The sequence below is a fragment of the Brassica oleracea genome, chromosome C7 (genome assembly GCF_000695525.1).
Source record: "Brassica oleracea var. oleracea cultivar TO1000 chromosome C7, BOL, whole genome shotgun sequence".
Classification (NCBI taxonomy): Eukaryota; Viridiplantae; Streptophyta; class Magnoliopsida; order Brassicales; family Brassicaceae; genus Brassica; species Brassica oleracea.
In genome coordinates, this window is record NC_027754.1 from 32390505 (window position 1) to 32403783 (window position 13279).

General features: G+C 33.5%; 3 protein-coding genes and 1 long non-coding RNA gene across 5 annotated transcripts; 2 read left to right on the forward strand and 2 right to left on the reverse strand.

The window, feature by feature from the left end:
* Positions 1 to 541: 541 nt before the first annotated feature.
* On the reverse strand, positions 542 to 1115 carry LOC106305430 (CLAVATA3/ESR (CLE)-related protein 27). The gene has a single exon (XM_013741800.1). It carries the CDS (start codon positions 999 to 1001, stop codon positions 720 to 722), a length of 282 nt encoding a protein of 93 aa, XP_013597254.1. The 5' UTR covers positions 1002 to 1115; the 3' UTR covers positions 542 to 719.
* A 1752-nt stretch (positions 1116 to 2867) lies between these two features.
* LOC106304979 lies at positions 2868 to 4206 on the forward strand. Its single transcript, XR_001262887.1, has 3 exons — positions 2868 to 3276; positions 3406 to 3494; positions 3589 to 4206. It is a non-coding gene; the product is annotated as an uncharacterized LOC106304979 (long non-coding RNA).
* A 5735-nt stretch (positions 4207 to 9941) lies between these two features.
* LOC106306361 lies at positions 9942 to 11478 on the forward strand. Of its 2 annotated transcripts, none has more exons than XM_013742949.1 (2): positions 9942 to 10105; positions 10301 to 11478. In XM_013742949.1, exon 2 carries the CDS (start codon positions 10343 to 10345, stop codon positions 11336 to 11338), a length of 996 nt encoding a protein of 331 aa, XP_013598403.1. In that variant the 5' UTR covers positions 9942 to 10105; positions 10301 to 10342; the 3' UTR covers positions 11339 to 11478. The 2 variants fall into 2 exon arrangements, with proteins under 2 accessions (XP_013598403.1, XP_013598404.1); XM_013742950.1 differs by having other exon boundaries at positions 9954 to 10105; positions 10337 to 11478.
* Positions 11445 to 12696, reverse strand: LOC106306362 (50S ribosomal protein L15, chloroplastic). The gene is made up of 3 exons (XM_013742952.1): positions 12174 to 12696; positions 11824 to 11975; positions 11445 to 11737 (listed from the first exon to the last, which is right to left on the reverse strand). The coding sequence occupies exons 1-3, from the start codon at positions 12619 to 12621 to the stop codon at positions 11504 to 11506; spliced, it is 834 nt and encodes a 277-aa protein (XP_013598406.1). The 5' UTR covers positions 12622 to 12696; the 3' UTR covers positions 11445 to 11503.
* Positions 12697 to 13279: the final 583 nt, after the last annotated feature.

Here is a 13279-nt window from a genome sequence, read left to right on the forward strand (position 1 = left end):
ATAAACGTTCATAAATTTTCACGTTTTTTTTTGTTACAAACAAGTGGAAAATACTATCTCTTGACGTTTTTTTTTTCCTATGCCATGCAATTGAAAAACATTCAGCTTAGAGTGTGATCACTATATTACTATATATAATCTCCCGGTTCGGTAAAATTGAAAAAATGTAAGAATATATAAAAAAAACGTAATAAATTATAAAAACATTCTGTTATATACCAAAAGTATCATATCTCTTTCTCTATATATCCTACATAGCTATGGGTGTATAATTATTGGAAAATAGATTAACACTTTTAGTCAGTCAATGATTCTTTATACTACATTTGATTCGCTGCAAATGTATGTGTCATCAGAGATGACGATTACCAAGAAGAAGACGATAAGAGCTTTCATTTTAAAATCAGGACCTGTCAGTATAAACAAAAAATATTAGGGGTTATATCTTCTTTCACTTCTGATATGCATAATCAAACTTGAAAACACATAATTAATACACATTTCTAATGAAACTACAACATTGACATGGTAAATATTTATTTGAAATGTTTATATATAGATCAGCGATTTAAACCACCAAAATACCTTCGTTTTTCCCTTTCATAAAAGAGGAAAACGTGAGTATTTTGGGTAAAATACACCTGTGGATTGATCGATTACATAAGAAGAACAAGAAAATAAAATAAAATATAAATGAAAACATCAAGAAACTGCTTCTACTAGTTATGGAGAGGATCTGGACCACTTGGTACCGTTCTTTTACTGTCACTAAATACTTTTCCGAATGAAGAATCCACCGGAGCAAATTTCCCGGAGCTGAAGTATTTCTTCACTGGAACTTCTTGGTCATTAGCCGGAGCAGGAGAGGTAGTCGTCGCCAGCGTTTCTGGACATACCCGAATTGCCGCTGTCCGGGAATTTACGGAAATGAGATAGAGTAGTGAAGAAAGGAAGATAAACATTAATAGAGTGGATCTTCTCCATTCTCGAGCATGAGTCATATCCCAAACCTAAACTCTAATATAAAGCTTGTCTTCTTGATTAAATCCTAATCATTGATCTATCTACTGTAACTATTTCTGAAACTGTGAGAGAGAGAGAGAGGAGAAAGAAAGAACGAGATTAAAGTTTTTGTTTTTGTGAGAAGAGGAGTGGCTTTCATGCAAATTTCGAATGGCCCACGTGAATGGGTATATATAAATACAAGACAAGATCTGTAAATTTTTTTAAAAAATTCATAGATTTATTACCAGTACGTATGTCATATATCTATTTATATATAAATAGTTGTATAGTACTATGATTTGGTGCGTAATGTGTATATATCTCACGTACGAGCATATGCTTGAATTATATAAAATAGTTTTCATATATTATTAGATTAGATTCTTAACATATGATATAAGAGCATTTATATTGTCGAAAAATAAGAGCATTTATTGGAGTATCTCAAAGAGCCTCTTATTAGAAACCAGAGAAACAACAAATGAAAAGTAAATTTTTCTTAGTCAAAACAATTAGTAGAATTTAATTTTGAAGAAAAATAATGAGAATTGATTTGAGAAATCCCATGAATTTTTTTTTTTTTTTTGTTTAACCAGGTGTTGACCTTGCGGCCCACTACCTAGATCCGGCGCCAGCCTTTGTCTGTACCTTTTTACGGATCCTGGACACGCCTCCCCCTCTCCGCGAGTCGAACAGCCGACCTCCCCTCCCCAAGGAGGTAGTACCACTGGACTGCGAGATCCGGGTATGAAAAATAGTTCATCTAACACATGTCCATTTTTGGTATAAATTTCAAAATGTTGTCGTTTTGGAGTTCTTAGAGGTTCATTTTCGAACGACTGATATAACAATCCGGTGCATACATATAGTCACGAGCTGAACTGTAATAAATGTGGATATGTAAAAACTAAAAAGTAAAAAGCTGTGTCACAATTTTTGACTTGCAGCAAGACTATAACATTATACAGGTAACGGACAGAGAGAATAATGTTTAAAAAATATATTCTAAATACCTTCCGTGAAAGGAATTGCCACATAATATTTTTGCTGGTTATGCAGTGTATTACGTATAATCAAAAAATTAAAATAATACAGAAGAAAACTATATATTATATAATGTAAGATAGTGTCACATAAGGAAATAGTGAATACGTTTGGTATGTCCATACAATACGACGCAAAATGTTCGTTTGGATATTTGAGATGAGTTTGAGAAAATGGTGTCGTCTTATTAACTGAACTTTGCCGCTTTGTGTTTGTTCGTTTTCCTCTTTACTCTTCCTTTACTTTGGTCTCTTCTTCTTGCCTTCTTCTCCTTCTTCCATTTCTGTCAGAAACAGAAGATCACATCATCATTATGTGACTCCAAGTATTTTAATTATGTAAGTAAACATAATTAATGCAAACTAATACAAAATGGATAAAGAATACGATTCTTGATATGCAACACGTGAGTGAGAAATTTGTTGTTAATATATACGCATGAAGAATGAAAAAAATCACATAACATATAATATAACCTGGTTTTAATTGCGGTTAAGCATAAACCGTCATACCAAGAGTTAAACCAGATCAGTTAGGTTTGTGAGCGCTGAGCAGACGACGAGGAGACAATAAATTAGAGAGAACATTCATCCTTTTATTTTATTTTTTATCTAGACGAGATGTATGACAATGTAAACATATCTTTTTAATGGGAATTTAACGAAACAAACCCTCAACTATATTCTCATCCATATTTAGACCAAGATTAACCGTAGTTCTTAAGGAGGTTCTTAGCATTTAATTGTAATTAAAATAAATGAAAAATAGAAAATACCTTAAGAGTTGATTCTTAATTAAGGGGAGAAAGAAGCGGATCTTGGGCACACGTGTTAGAAGAAGAAGAGTTTGGTTTTCTCTTTCTTTCTCCCGAAGGATGAGTTCGACGATTGAGTCTCATTCCATCTCTTCCTTAGTCGATCTCTCCTCGATTCACCACTCCAACAAGAGGAATGGGAACGTCGGCGTAACTGTTCCGGTGCCATGGCTTTCATTTGGTGCGTACGCAGGTGAGCTTCTAGGTTAGCTTCCGTGTATGGTAATCGGATGGTTCGAGTCCGATCCATCTCCTCCGTTGTTTACCGTCCGTCTCTAGCTCGCAACCCATCTCCGTTTAGTCCTTTTGCCCTTTACTCGACGGCTATTGATCGGATGAGCTCCGAGCAATCGCTTCTCCGCGTGATTGACTCCGAGATCAACACTGCTCTCCAAATCAATGATCCTGATTTGGTAAAGTTTACTCATTTAGCTTGATTTGTGAAAAAGGGTATTCGAAATATGTGACACTCTCTTATCTTTCACTACTAACATTTGGAAGTGACTAATGCATGTTCCTTATCTCTCTTAATGGATCTCCAGCAAAAGTGGTGGTGGAATTGTCTAGCAAGAGCTTGTTCAAGCAGCTGTTCTGCTTCATCCTTCTTTTGTTACGGTCGATGATATCAAGAGTAAGCGATTATTGGTACTTTGATAACATAGATATTTTCATCATGTATTCCTCGCATAAACATGGTTACATGAGTCTCATGCCTCGCCTAATAGTTTGGTGCAGGTGGGAAGGTGTCAATTGCTATACTAGGAGCTGAGATTGATCGGTTGTCCCCACCAGCACTCTTGAAACAATTTGAGGAGATTCTTGCTTCCAAACCCGAGGTAAAGCCTCTGCTTCTTCTGTAACTCAACAAGTTTCATCTTTTTGAAACTATAGAAGTTAAAGTAATTGACTTGTAAAACGGGAATGCGTAGGACAAGAATATGCTATTTGCATGGGACAAGTGAATGTGAGCATACTAGCAAACTATTGTCTTGGTGATCATAAAATATTTATGTTTAATAAAAAAAAAAATTCTTAAGAACCCTTAATTTAAGAACCTACCATTGGAGCAATTAAACTAAATGTTTCTTAAAAAAAAGTTCTTAATCTACATTTATTATTAAAATACTCATTAAGAACTCCTAATGGGGTTCCATGGTTAATCATGCTCTTAAACCCTCAACTATGTTTATATTTAAATAATTCTTCAACTAAAAAATGTTACTAAATTTGACCTTCCATCGTTGAAAACGTTTGATCCCTCAATGGCTTCCGTCAAAATATAAGAAATGATTATTTTCTGTGTGACAAAACAACTTTTTTCAAGATTCTTCGAAATAATAACAAGATTTTTTCAAAAACAGTTTGACGTGCGTGATTGCTATCAAAGGCTTTTTGAGTGAATTCATTTTAAACCCAGAAAATCTAACTTACATCCAAGAAAAATAGATCGCCAACACGTTACAATATTTTTTTAATATTTTGTTGTTTTGATTTCACAAACACCTATCACTGGACCAAGACCAGCAAAACAGAGCATCATATATACCAGAAAAAACAGAGCATCATATCGTATTGGCAAAAACAGTAACATTGTTTTACCCAAACATATCAAACATATAAAAATGCACAACCTTAGATTTTGAATTGCGCTAACAGTCTCTGTCTATATCACCCCACCCCCACTTATTTTGAAACCTCTATCTCACTTATCGTTCAACTTTTAAAGATTTTAGGGTTTGTTATTGTGCTTAATGGCAATCTAACTGTGTGTAGTTTTTGATGAAAATCTTGCTGTTTCTATACTAAATAGATACGTCCAGTTATTTTTCTTTCATTTAAATGGTGTAAAGAAGGAAACTGTTAGGGTTTTAACGTTTTTAGCGATGGAGGGTCAAGTTTAGTAACAGATTTTTGTTGAGGAATTATTTAAGGACTTTAAAACCCCTCAACTATGTTTGTTTTGGGTAAAAATTCCCAAACTAAGTATTTAACGTAAAAGCCCCCAATCTAAATTTATTTAATGAAGAAAGCCCTAACAGGTCATAATTACCAATACTACCGGTAAATCTTTAGTTTAGGGGTTTCTACATTAAGTAAACATAGTTGAGGGGTTTTACCTTTAAAAATAAAAAAAATCAAAATTTTATAATATTATCTAAAAATTAGTAACTTAAATTTTTAAAATTAGCATTTTTAATTTTTTTTGTAAATATATGAGTTTGATGTGTTTTAACATCAACATTATATATGTATAAATTAAAAATGTAAAAACCGAGAAAATATAACAAAAATTATATAAAGAATTTGTACGCAATAAGACTTTCTTCCCTAACTTCCGGATCAGACATATTCCAAGAGCACAAAATACTATGGCGGACAAGCTTGGAAGTGGTGCGAGAAGTTCTCCTTCAGCTATGTTATATGTAGATTCAATACTTTCGGTTTGGTTTTCCGAATCGCGCGGTCCAGTTACTTAGTTCTCGCTTATGTTGTCAAAAAAAAGTTACTAATTTTTAAATAATATTATAAAATTTTGATTTTTTTTGTTTTTTTAAATTTTAATGGTAAAACCCCTCAACTATATTTACTTAATGTAGAAACTCCTAAATTAAAGATTTACTGGCAGTAATGGTAATTATGACATTCTAGGGTTTAATTCATTAAATAACGTTAGTTTGAGAGTTTTTTCATTAAATACTTAGTTTGGGGGGGTTTTACCCAAAATAAACTTAGTTGGAGGATTTTAACATTAAAAATTCATTATTTAACTATAAACACAGTTGAGGGTTTAAATATGGATGGACTTATAGTTGAGGGTTTGTGTCATTAAATTCCCATTTTTAATAAGAAAAGGTCACAAAATGAAAATTATTGACAAAACTTAAATAAAACGACATTAATTAAAAAAATTAGAGATGGTAAGTATATGCCAGCTAAGAATAAAAAAGAACAGAAGACCAATTTGATTTTGAATGTGGAGGCCCCCTCAAGTTAAAGAAACTGATTTTAGCTCCAACTAAGTTGAAGTGGAAAGGTATGTAAAAAAACGTTCAAATTGTAAAAATGAGCAAGAGCTAAGACTATGTATTCCCTTCTGGACAGCTTGAACTAAGAGAAATATATTTTTTGTCTAACACATTAATAACATGCTTAATTAACTTGATTGAAAATAAATGATCATGTTTTATTTTGTACTTCAACAAAAAAATGATTTCCTTAGGGAAAACATACAAAAAGCTCTTATTTTCTAACACATTTTCTCAATAATCACTAAACCCTATATCTAAATGTTAGGTATTTTTGATTAAGTATATCTTTGAAAAGTGATATCCAACTTAGTATATTTCAAATAATCTCTCATGCTTAAGACGAAAATGTACAATTAACTTAATTTCAGGTATTTTGTATGGTACGGTTTCTTTCTCTCGCCGGCAGTGAGACAAGCCTCTGCTATAAGGAGTGGAATCCTGCCAAATTGCCAGTAACTTCGATTCGTAACTCCAAGGAGGAGAGCCTATATATGAACATTTTCAAATCAATCTAAAACTGTTTCGTTTTGGCCCTTTCGTTTATGGAAAAAAAAGTTTCAAAGTGTATAATCTTCAAGAAAACTTCAAGAGTGTGACTCTCACCAAGAGGAGATTAAAGAGATTGTAGACCAATATCAGTCGCTTCCAGGAGATAAGAGATTTTCCAAAACACATGGTGACACTCAAAAGCAACGATTCACTTGAGAGGATTGATCCAACTCCATAACCAGTGGCAACATCGGAGTTGTAAAAAACATCGGGGTTGTAAGCTCAATATGTTATGCTGAATACTGGATTGTTGATAGTTCTTTCCAGCCACGAAAAAAATGAAGATAAAAAGCTAGAAATCTCAACCACACTCACTCATGGTATATACTTACAAAATTTAGCAGTTAATAATCATTATTTAGAAATAAGACTAACAAAGTTTTAGATATGATTTTAGCAGTAAATATTCCGCGCGAAGTAATATGATTAGGATTTTTGGCAAACAAAAAAAAAAGAAATAAGACTAACAAAGTTTTAGCCTTAACTAGGAATATGAAAGTGGTTCGATGTATTTTCGAGAAACGATTCGAGCCGTGAGAACTTTACCAGATTTTTTCGATTTCAAGTATCTTTACCAAATAGGCAACATCGATTGTATAATGACGACGAAAGGGAATTATGTTTTCTGCTCTTGATTTGTTTACTGTTGACTCTCCATGAGTGATTTCATTTTCTACCTCTATAAAATAGTGTTTTCGTTCTCGCTTATGTTTCATTGATATGAGATTAATTTATTTTTTTACTTATTCTATGAATTCGGAGAATTACATAAATGTCAATTAAAAAAAAATGGATATTTGTAAAAATTAGTTCCACTCCAGATACATATATAAGAATAAAAAATTTGAAGAAAATCATCGACAAACTCTTTTAACAGTTTAGTGTTCAAATCTAATATATCAAGTTGTTATAAAATATAAGTGCAGACTCGGAATATAAATGTCTTTCTAGTATATATTCACCAGTTCGGTCCTAAGATCATCTAATTCTACAACAAAAAAAACAAATTACATATTTTATTAGCCTACTCTTTTAAGGTTTAGTTATTTAAGAGTATACAGATAAAAACATATAGAATACTTTATAAATCTAGTAAATGTAAACTATGTATAAACTAATAATTGTTTGATTTATTAAACGAAAAATCAGAAAACTTATAATAAATAGTACAAATCTCTCATTTTTAAAATTATAATAGTTAGATAGAGTTTTAGACAGAAAAAAAATATTAGACGAATGATCAAATCTCTCATTTTTCGAATAAACTCAGAAGAAGGTGATTAAAATTTTGTCATGATATTTCATTAAAAGTTATTTAGGAATCAAAATCAAGACTAAATTATTTAATCTGAATGAAATAATATATATAACGTTTCCAATATTAAAAATCACTTCGATTTGAAGAAGTGTATTTCTGGGATTGTCAGAATCATATAAGATATTAGAAACTACATATTTAAAAAATAATTTGTATACATAAAAGTATATACATAAGAGTAAACACATAAATCAAAACCAATACCTTTTGTGTTTTTGATAAATAAATCCAAACAATCATTTTATTTGTGGTATAAGTTAGACTTTAGTGACATTAACATAGATATATAGTATATTTTAACATAAATATTTATTATCCATACTTCCTACTAATATAATTTTTTAACATTTGTATATTTACTGTAGCAAAAATTTAAACCGTTAATTAAAAAACTTTTAATGTAAGATTTTTCAACACAAATTTCAAAATTAATATATTAAGATCTCAATATCTTTTTCACTGCAAATTTTGAAATTAACATATTTTTATATTTTTATATATTATGTAATTTATTTCAAATGATATTAATATAATATGAATATCTATTAATAAGACTTCATATTCATACAATTTATTAGGGCTGGCATTTTATTCGATACCCGAACCCGTATCTGAATCCGATCTAAAAATCTGAACCGATGCAAACATAAAAATAATTAACCCTATATTTCTAGCTTACTTCTCTCATTTTATTCAAAATAATTATATTAATGATGCACATTGCTCAAAATTAGATAATATACATATAATTATGGACAAAATCATTTGCTACTCACTTAAAATATATATCAACCTCTTGTTTCTTGCATTAACAAAAGTTCATCTAAAATTTCAAAACCACAACTAAATTAGTGTATTTCTTTTTAAAAGTTTTATCTCCAAACCTATTAATAGTTTAATCTTTTAAAAATTTGAAAACCATTTAAGCTAAAAGTATATTTTAAATATAAAAAATTAAAAATGAATAATTTATTTATTTTTTCTTCAAAATTTAAATATCTGAATCCGATCCAAAATATTTGAACCCGAACATAAAATACTCGAACCCGACCCGAAGTGTAGAAATACCCGAACGGGTTCTATACCTTTATACTGAAATACCTGATACGAATCCGAACGGGTAACGGATATCCAAACGCCCACCCTACGTTATATTATCATTTGTATTTTGCTTGAACAAAAAAAAGTTAAAATATTGATCACAAAAATTTCAATGTGAGACTTTTACCAGTTTTAGTCATTTATAGTCATTTAAAAAAATTCAAAATATAACATATAAGAAAAAAATATAATTTTTAATTATATTCTTAATGTGATTGTTTAATTTCTTTTAATAATATAAAATCAAACAAAAAAGAGAGACTATACAAAAATTGATATCAAATATGTATTATTCATAATCATTAATTGTCATATATATGTTAATCATATTAGGTAATTCCGTAACTTTTATTTAAGAAAAGAAAAATATTATTTTGTACACTATTAATTAATTTGATAGTTAGTTTAATATAAATAATAGCATATGTTTATATGGACCAATTTATTTTTTTAAGAATTTTAAGAATCATCCTCGTGATGACACGTGGCTACGAAAATATGTCGTAATACTCTAGAATTAATATATAGGGGATATCATTACCAACAGAATTACTAGGAATTAAAGTTTGGTAACTAATTAAATGAAGAGCAATTCAGAATTAATGTTATTTGGGCTTTTATGCTTCATGTTTTGGATTAGGCCCGGTAAAGCATTTCATGTCTTGGAAATAAATATTTTTTCTTTTCGACAAAGTTAATATATTAACAGTAAAAAGAGTTGACAAGGTAGTATAAGGTAATAGATACATTCTTGGAAATAAATAGTTACAAATAGAAATCGTTATATAAAATTTGAAATAATTATAGCATGCTTGTTAAAATTTGAAAGTCAAATAAAATAGTCAATTTTCGGTTTACATGTAGAAGAAAAAAAATCCAAGAAACATATAATTTTCAAATTTTTGGAAAAGGTATTAAATAGTTAGAAAGAAAGCATGAACGTGGACAGGAAACTTTGTAACGTTGTAATGTCTGTGGCTGTTCAAGAATCAATGAACAAATTGCCAATCTTGTTGTCTTCTCAATCACTTTAAATTTTTAATTTTCTCCAACATTATAAATTAATAATTAAATATAAATTATATATCGAGAAAGAAAGAAAAAAGTAAAGTAAAGTAAGCCGCCTCGCCTCATCTTCATCGTCTCACCTCGTTGGCTCTCTCTCTATGGGAAGAAGCCCGATTTAGGGTTTCGTTCGATTTATATATCGATTTGACCATCGCCGCCAACCTCTAGACTCTTCTGGTAAATCCCATCCTCTCCGTCTCTGCGTTTTCTCGTTCCATTGTCGTTGATTCATCATGTCTGATCTAGAAAAAAAGTTGGAAGCTTTTCTGTGAAGTAACAAGCTTTTAGGATCTTCATAGACTTCTTTCGTGCTTCTGCTCACACGTGTCGATGAAAGAACAAACCTTTATTCCAAGTTTGATCTGTTTGCAGGTTTAAAGACAGTTCTTTTACTTGTGCTTTGTTTAGAGTATTATGCCTAAAGAGAGGAAAGACCGATCTGTATCTCATGAAAGGTTAAGATCATCGCCTTTGTATTGTGAGTCAAGTCGTGCTCTGAAGCCAAGTGAGAAGCAAGTTAAGGAATGGGAAGAAGCTCGATGTCCTGTCTGTATGGAACATCCTCACAATGGCATCCTTCTCATTTGCTCTTCCTTTGATAAAGGTTGCCGTCCTTACATGTGTGACACTAGCCACCGTCACTCAAACTGCTTCGATCAGTACCGCAAAGCTCCTAAACAGACACCGACTGAGACTGATGGTGTAGCTTCAGACTCCACCATTGTAGATTTGAGAGGAGAGGCTGCGTCTGGGGTAACAGTAGGAGCAGAAGAAGCAGAGGGAGACCAAGAAAAGGTCAAACCGAAGCTGACTTGTCCGCTATGCCGTGGACATATAAAGGAATGGGTGGCTGTGGAAGATGCTCGAGGCTTCATGAACGCGAAACATAGAAGCTGTTCTTCCGAGAGTTGTGAGTTCAGTGGAACTTACTCTGATCTGAGAAAGCACGCGAGGCTCCAGCATCCAGGAGTAAGGCCATCGGAAGCTGATCCAGAGAGACAGAGAAGCTGGAGGAGGCTAGAGAGGCAGAGAGACTTGGGTGATTTGCTTAGCACACTCCAATCTTCTTTCGGAGGTGAAGAGAGAAGCAGCAGCAGCAGCAACGATGATGGGATTCTGTCTTTTGATGATGGTGGTTGGCTTACAGTGTTCTTCCTCATCCGTGTGTTTAGACCAGAATCGAGTGGTGGATCAAGGAGTAGTAGCTGGTCAGGGACGTCTAGAGCTAGGTCGCATATAGGTGTGAGCAGAAGAAGATCTTCAAGGCTCTGGGGTGAGAGCTACGAAGGTGATACGGGAGCATCATCTAGAGACGAAGAGAATAATCAGTCTTCTGATGAACAAGAGTCAAGACGTCGTGTCCGAAGAAGAGCTTTCATCGCTGATGATGATGAAGAAGAAGAACCTTGATTGGCTCTTTGTTGTTTATGCAAAGAAAATGGTGGAAACTTTGTTGTAATAATGAAAACCTATTCTGTAAAATTTTGAAAAAGCTTTTTTTAATTGAGAAACAAAATGTTCAATAATAATTTTTACCATTTTACAAAATCTTTACAACATTGCAAATGAACATGTTTAAGCAGAAGTAGCTGGTTCTGAAGCTGCTGTTTCAGCTGCGGCAGCTCTCTTCTTGGCAAAGTACTCATCAGCACGTGCAAGGTTCTTAGCAACTGAAGGCTTCACCCATTTCTTTCTGCCGGGCAACACAGTGAGTGTACAACCTGAAGCTTCAAGCTTCTCTTTTGCTGATGTTGAGAAGGCACGAGCTTTGAAAGTGAGTTTCACGCTTAGTTCTCCAGTACCCAGAATCTAAATTTCAAGAAGAATGCAAGTAAGATTTAACAAGGAGCAAAAAGCAGTATCTTTGAATTTTGTTTCTCTTAAGTTACACTAACCTTTAGAGGGAGTTTCCTTTCCCTCCCAGAAGGATTGATCAAACCCTTCTGCTTCAGTGTCTCTAGTGACACTTCATCTCCATCTTCAAACCCAGCTGTTTCGATGTCTTTGAGATTAACCGGTACGTACTTGGGTAATCCTGAACGCATACCTATTCAAATAACACGATTGCTGCATCAGAAAACTAAAATAAAACCACAAAACCTCTCTATACTCTTAACAACGAAGCCACAACACATGTAACTAAAACACCACCAAGACTCTGTGTGAGACATTTCACCGAACACTTAGACTACACAAAGTTTGATACTTTTAAGATTGCAAACAAAGTAAAAACAAGTAATTGTACCTCCAGCGATTCCTCTAAGTTTGGGAAGACGGCGATAAAGAGCAGTTTGTCCACCTTCAAAACCTCTCATGATTCCAGGACCAGACCGTGACTTCTGCCCTCTCATACCGAAACCACAACTAGCTCCCTGTCCTGCAGAGATACCTCTACCTTTCCTCTTCGCCCTCTTCCTCGAACCAGGTTGTGGTCCCAGATTATCCAGGCGGAACCTCTCTGAACCTACTACTGCTTCCGGAGAAGAAGAAGAAGACGTTTGGTTGAACACAACAAGGGGTCTCGCTTGTTGCTTTCCCGTTCGACGCTTGAGGTGGAGTTTCAGAGAAAGAATCTGACATGGGTTTGATCCTAAGACGCTTACATTTCCCTTAAATGACGTGGAAGGGAAGTAGAGACGGTGACATTGGCGGGAGATGAGAGGATTTGTTGAGACTGAGAGTGGAACAGCCATGGAGGAGCGCACACACCAGATGAAAAGCTTGGGAAGATAAGGTAGACAGACGATGGAAGAGATATGGTATCCCAAACCCGTGTCCCCCGTGTGATCCCTCGGACCCAAACCGTGTCCCCCGTATAATACTAATTAAAGTACTTATTGTTATAAAAAGAACTGGAATTTATTTGTATCGCAGGAATTTAAATAAGGGCAAAATTTTATACCCGTAGAATATTTTAACACTGATAGAAAGAGTGTATTAGAGAGAAGAGAAGGTTGAGGTGTAGTTTATAAACGATCGAAACGATCGTTTATATAGAAGAAGAATTCACTGTGCAAATAGTACAGCGGGCCCCACATCTTTTATATTTTTCAACGTTTTCGGTTCCTCCTTTTATTGACTTTCGTAACACTCCCCCTTGGGGGCCGGTGTCACTATCCGTTCTCGCTTATCGTCTTTGTTGCCTCGTTAAAAACCTTTCCAGGAAAACCCAATGGGAAAAACCATAGTAAGGTAAAAAGAGTACAACTACGTAAGCTCCCCCTCGAATGAACAGTCATAGATCCTTCTGATGGCGCATCCCAATGTTATGGATGTGTTTTCTGAATACCGAGGTAGGGAGTGATTTTGTGAAGAGGTCGGCTGCATTGTCGCATGATCGAACATATCTTA

Bases quoted from the DNA above. Each gene is read 5' to 3' on its own strand.
- LOC106305430 (XM_013741800.1), bottom strand. From the start codon at position 1,001: ATGACTCATGCTCGAGAATGGAGAAGATCCACTCTATTAATGTTTATC.
- LOC106306361 (XM_013742949.1), top strand. From the start codon at position 10,343: ATGCCTAAAGAGAGGAAAGACCGATCTGTATCTCATGAAAGGTTAAGA.
- LOC106306362 (XM_013742952.1), bottom strand. From the start codon at position 12,621: ATGGCTGTTCCACTCTCAGTCTCAACAAATCCTCTCATCTCCCGCCAA. The intron at 11,976-12,173 runs GTACAATTACTT...TTATTTGAATAG, and splicing joins ACTTAGAGGAATCGCTGGAG to GTATGCGTTCAGGATTACCC. The intron at 11,738-11,823 runs GTTAGTGTAACT...CTTGAAATTTAG, and splicing joins AAAGGAAACTCCCTCTAAAG to ATTCTGGGTACTGGAGAACT.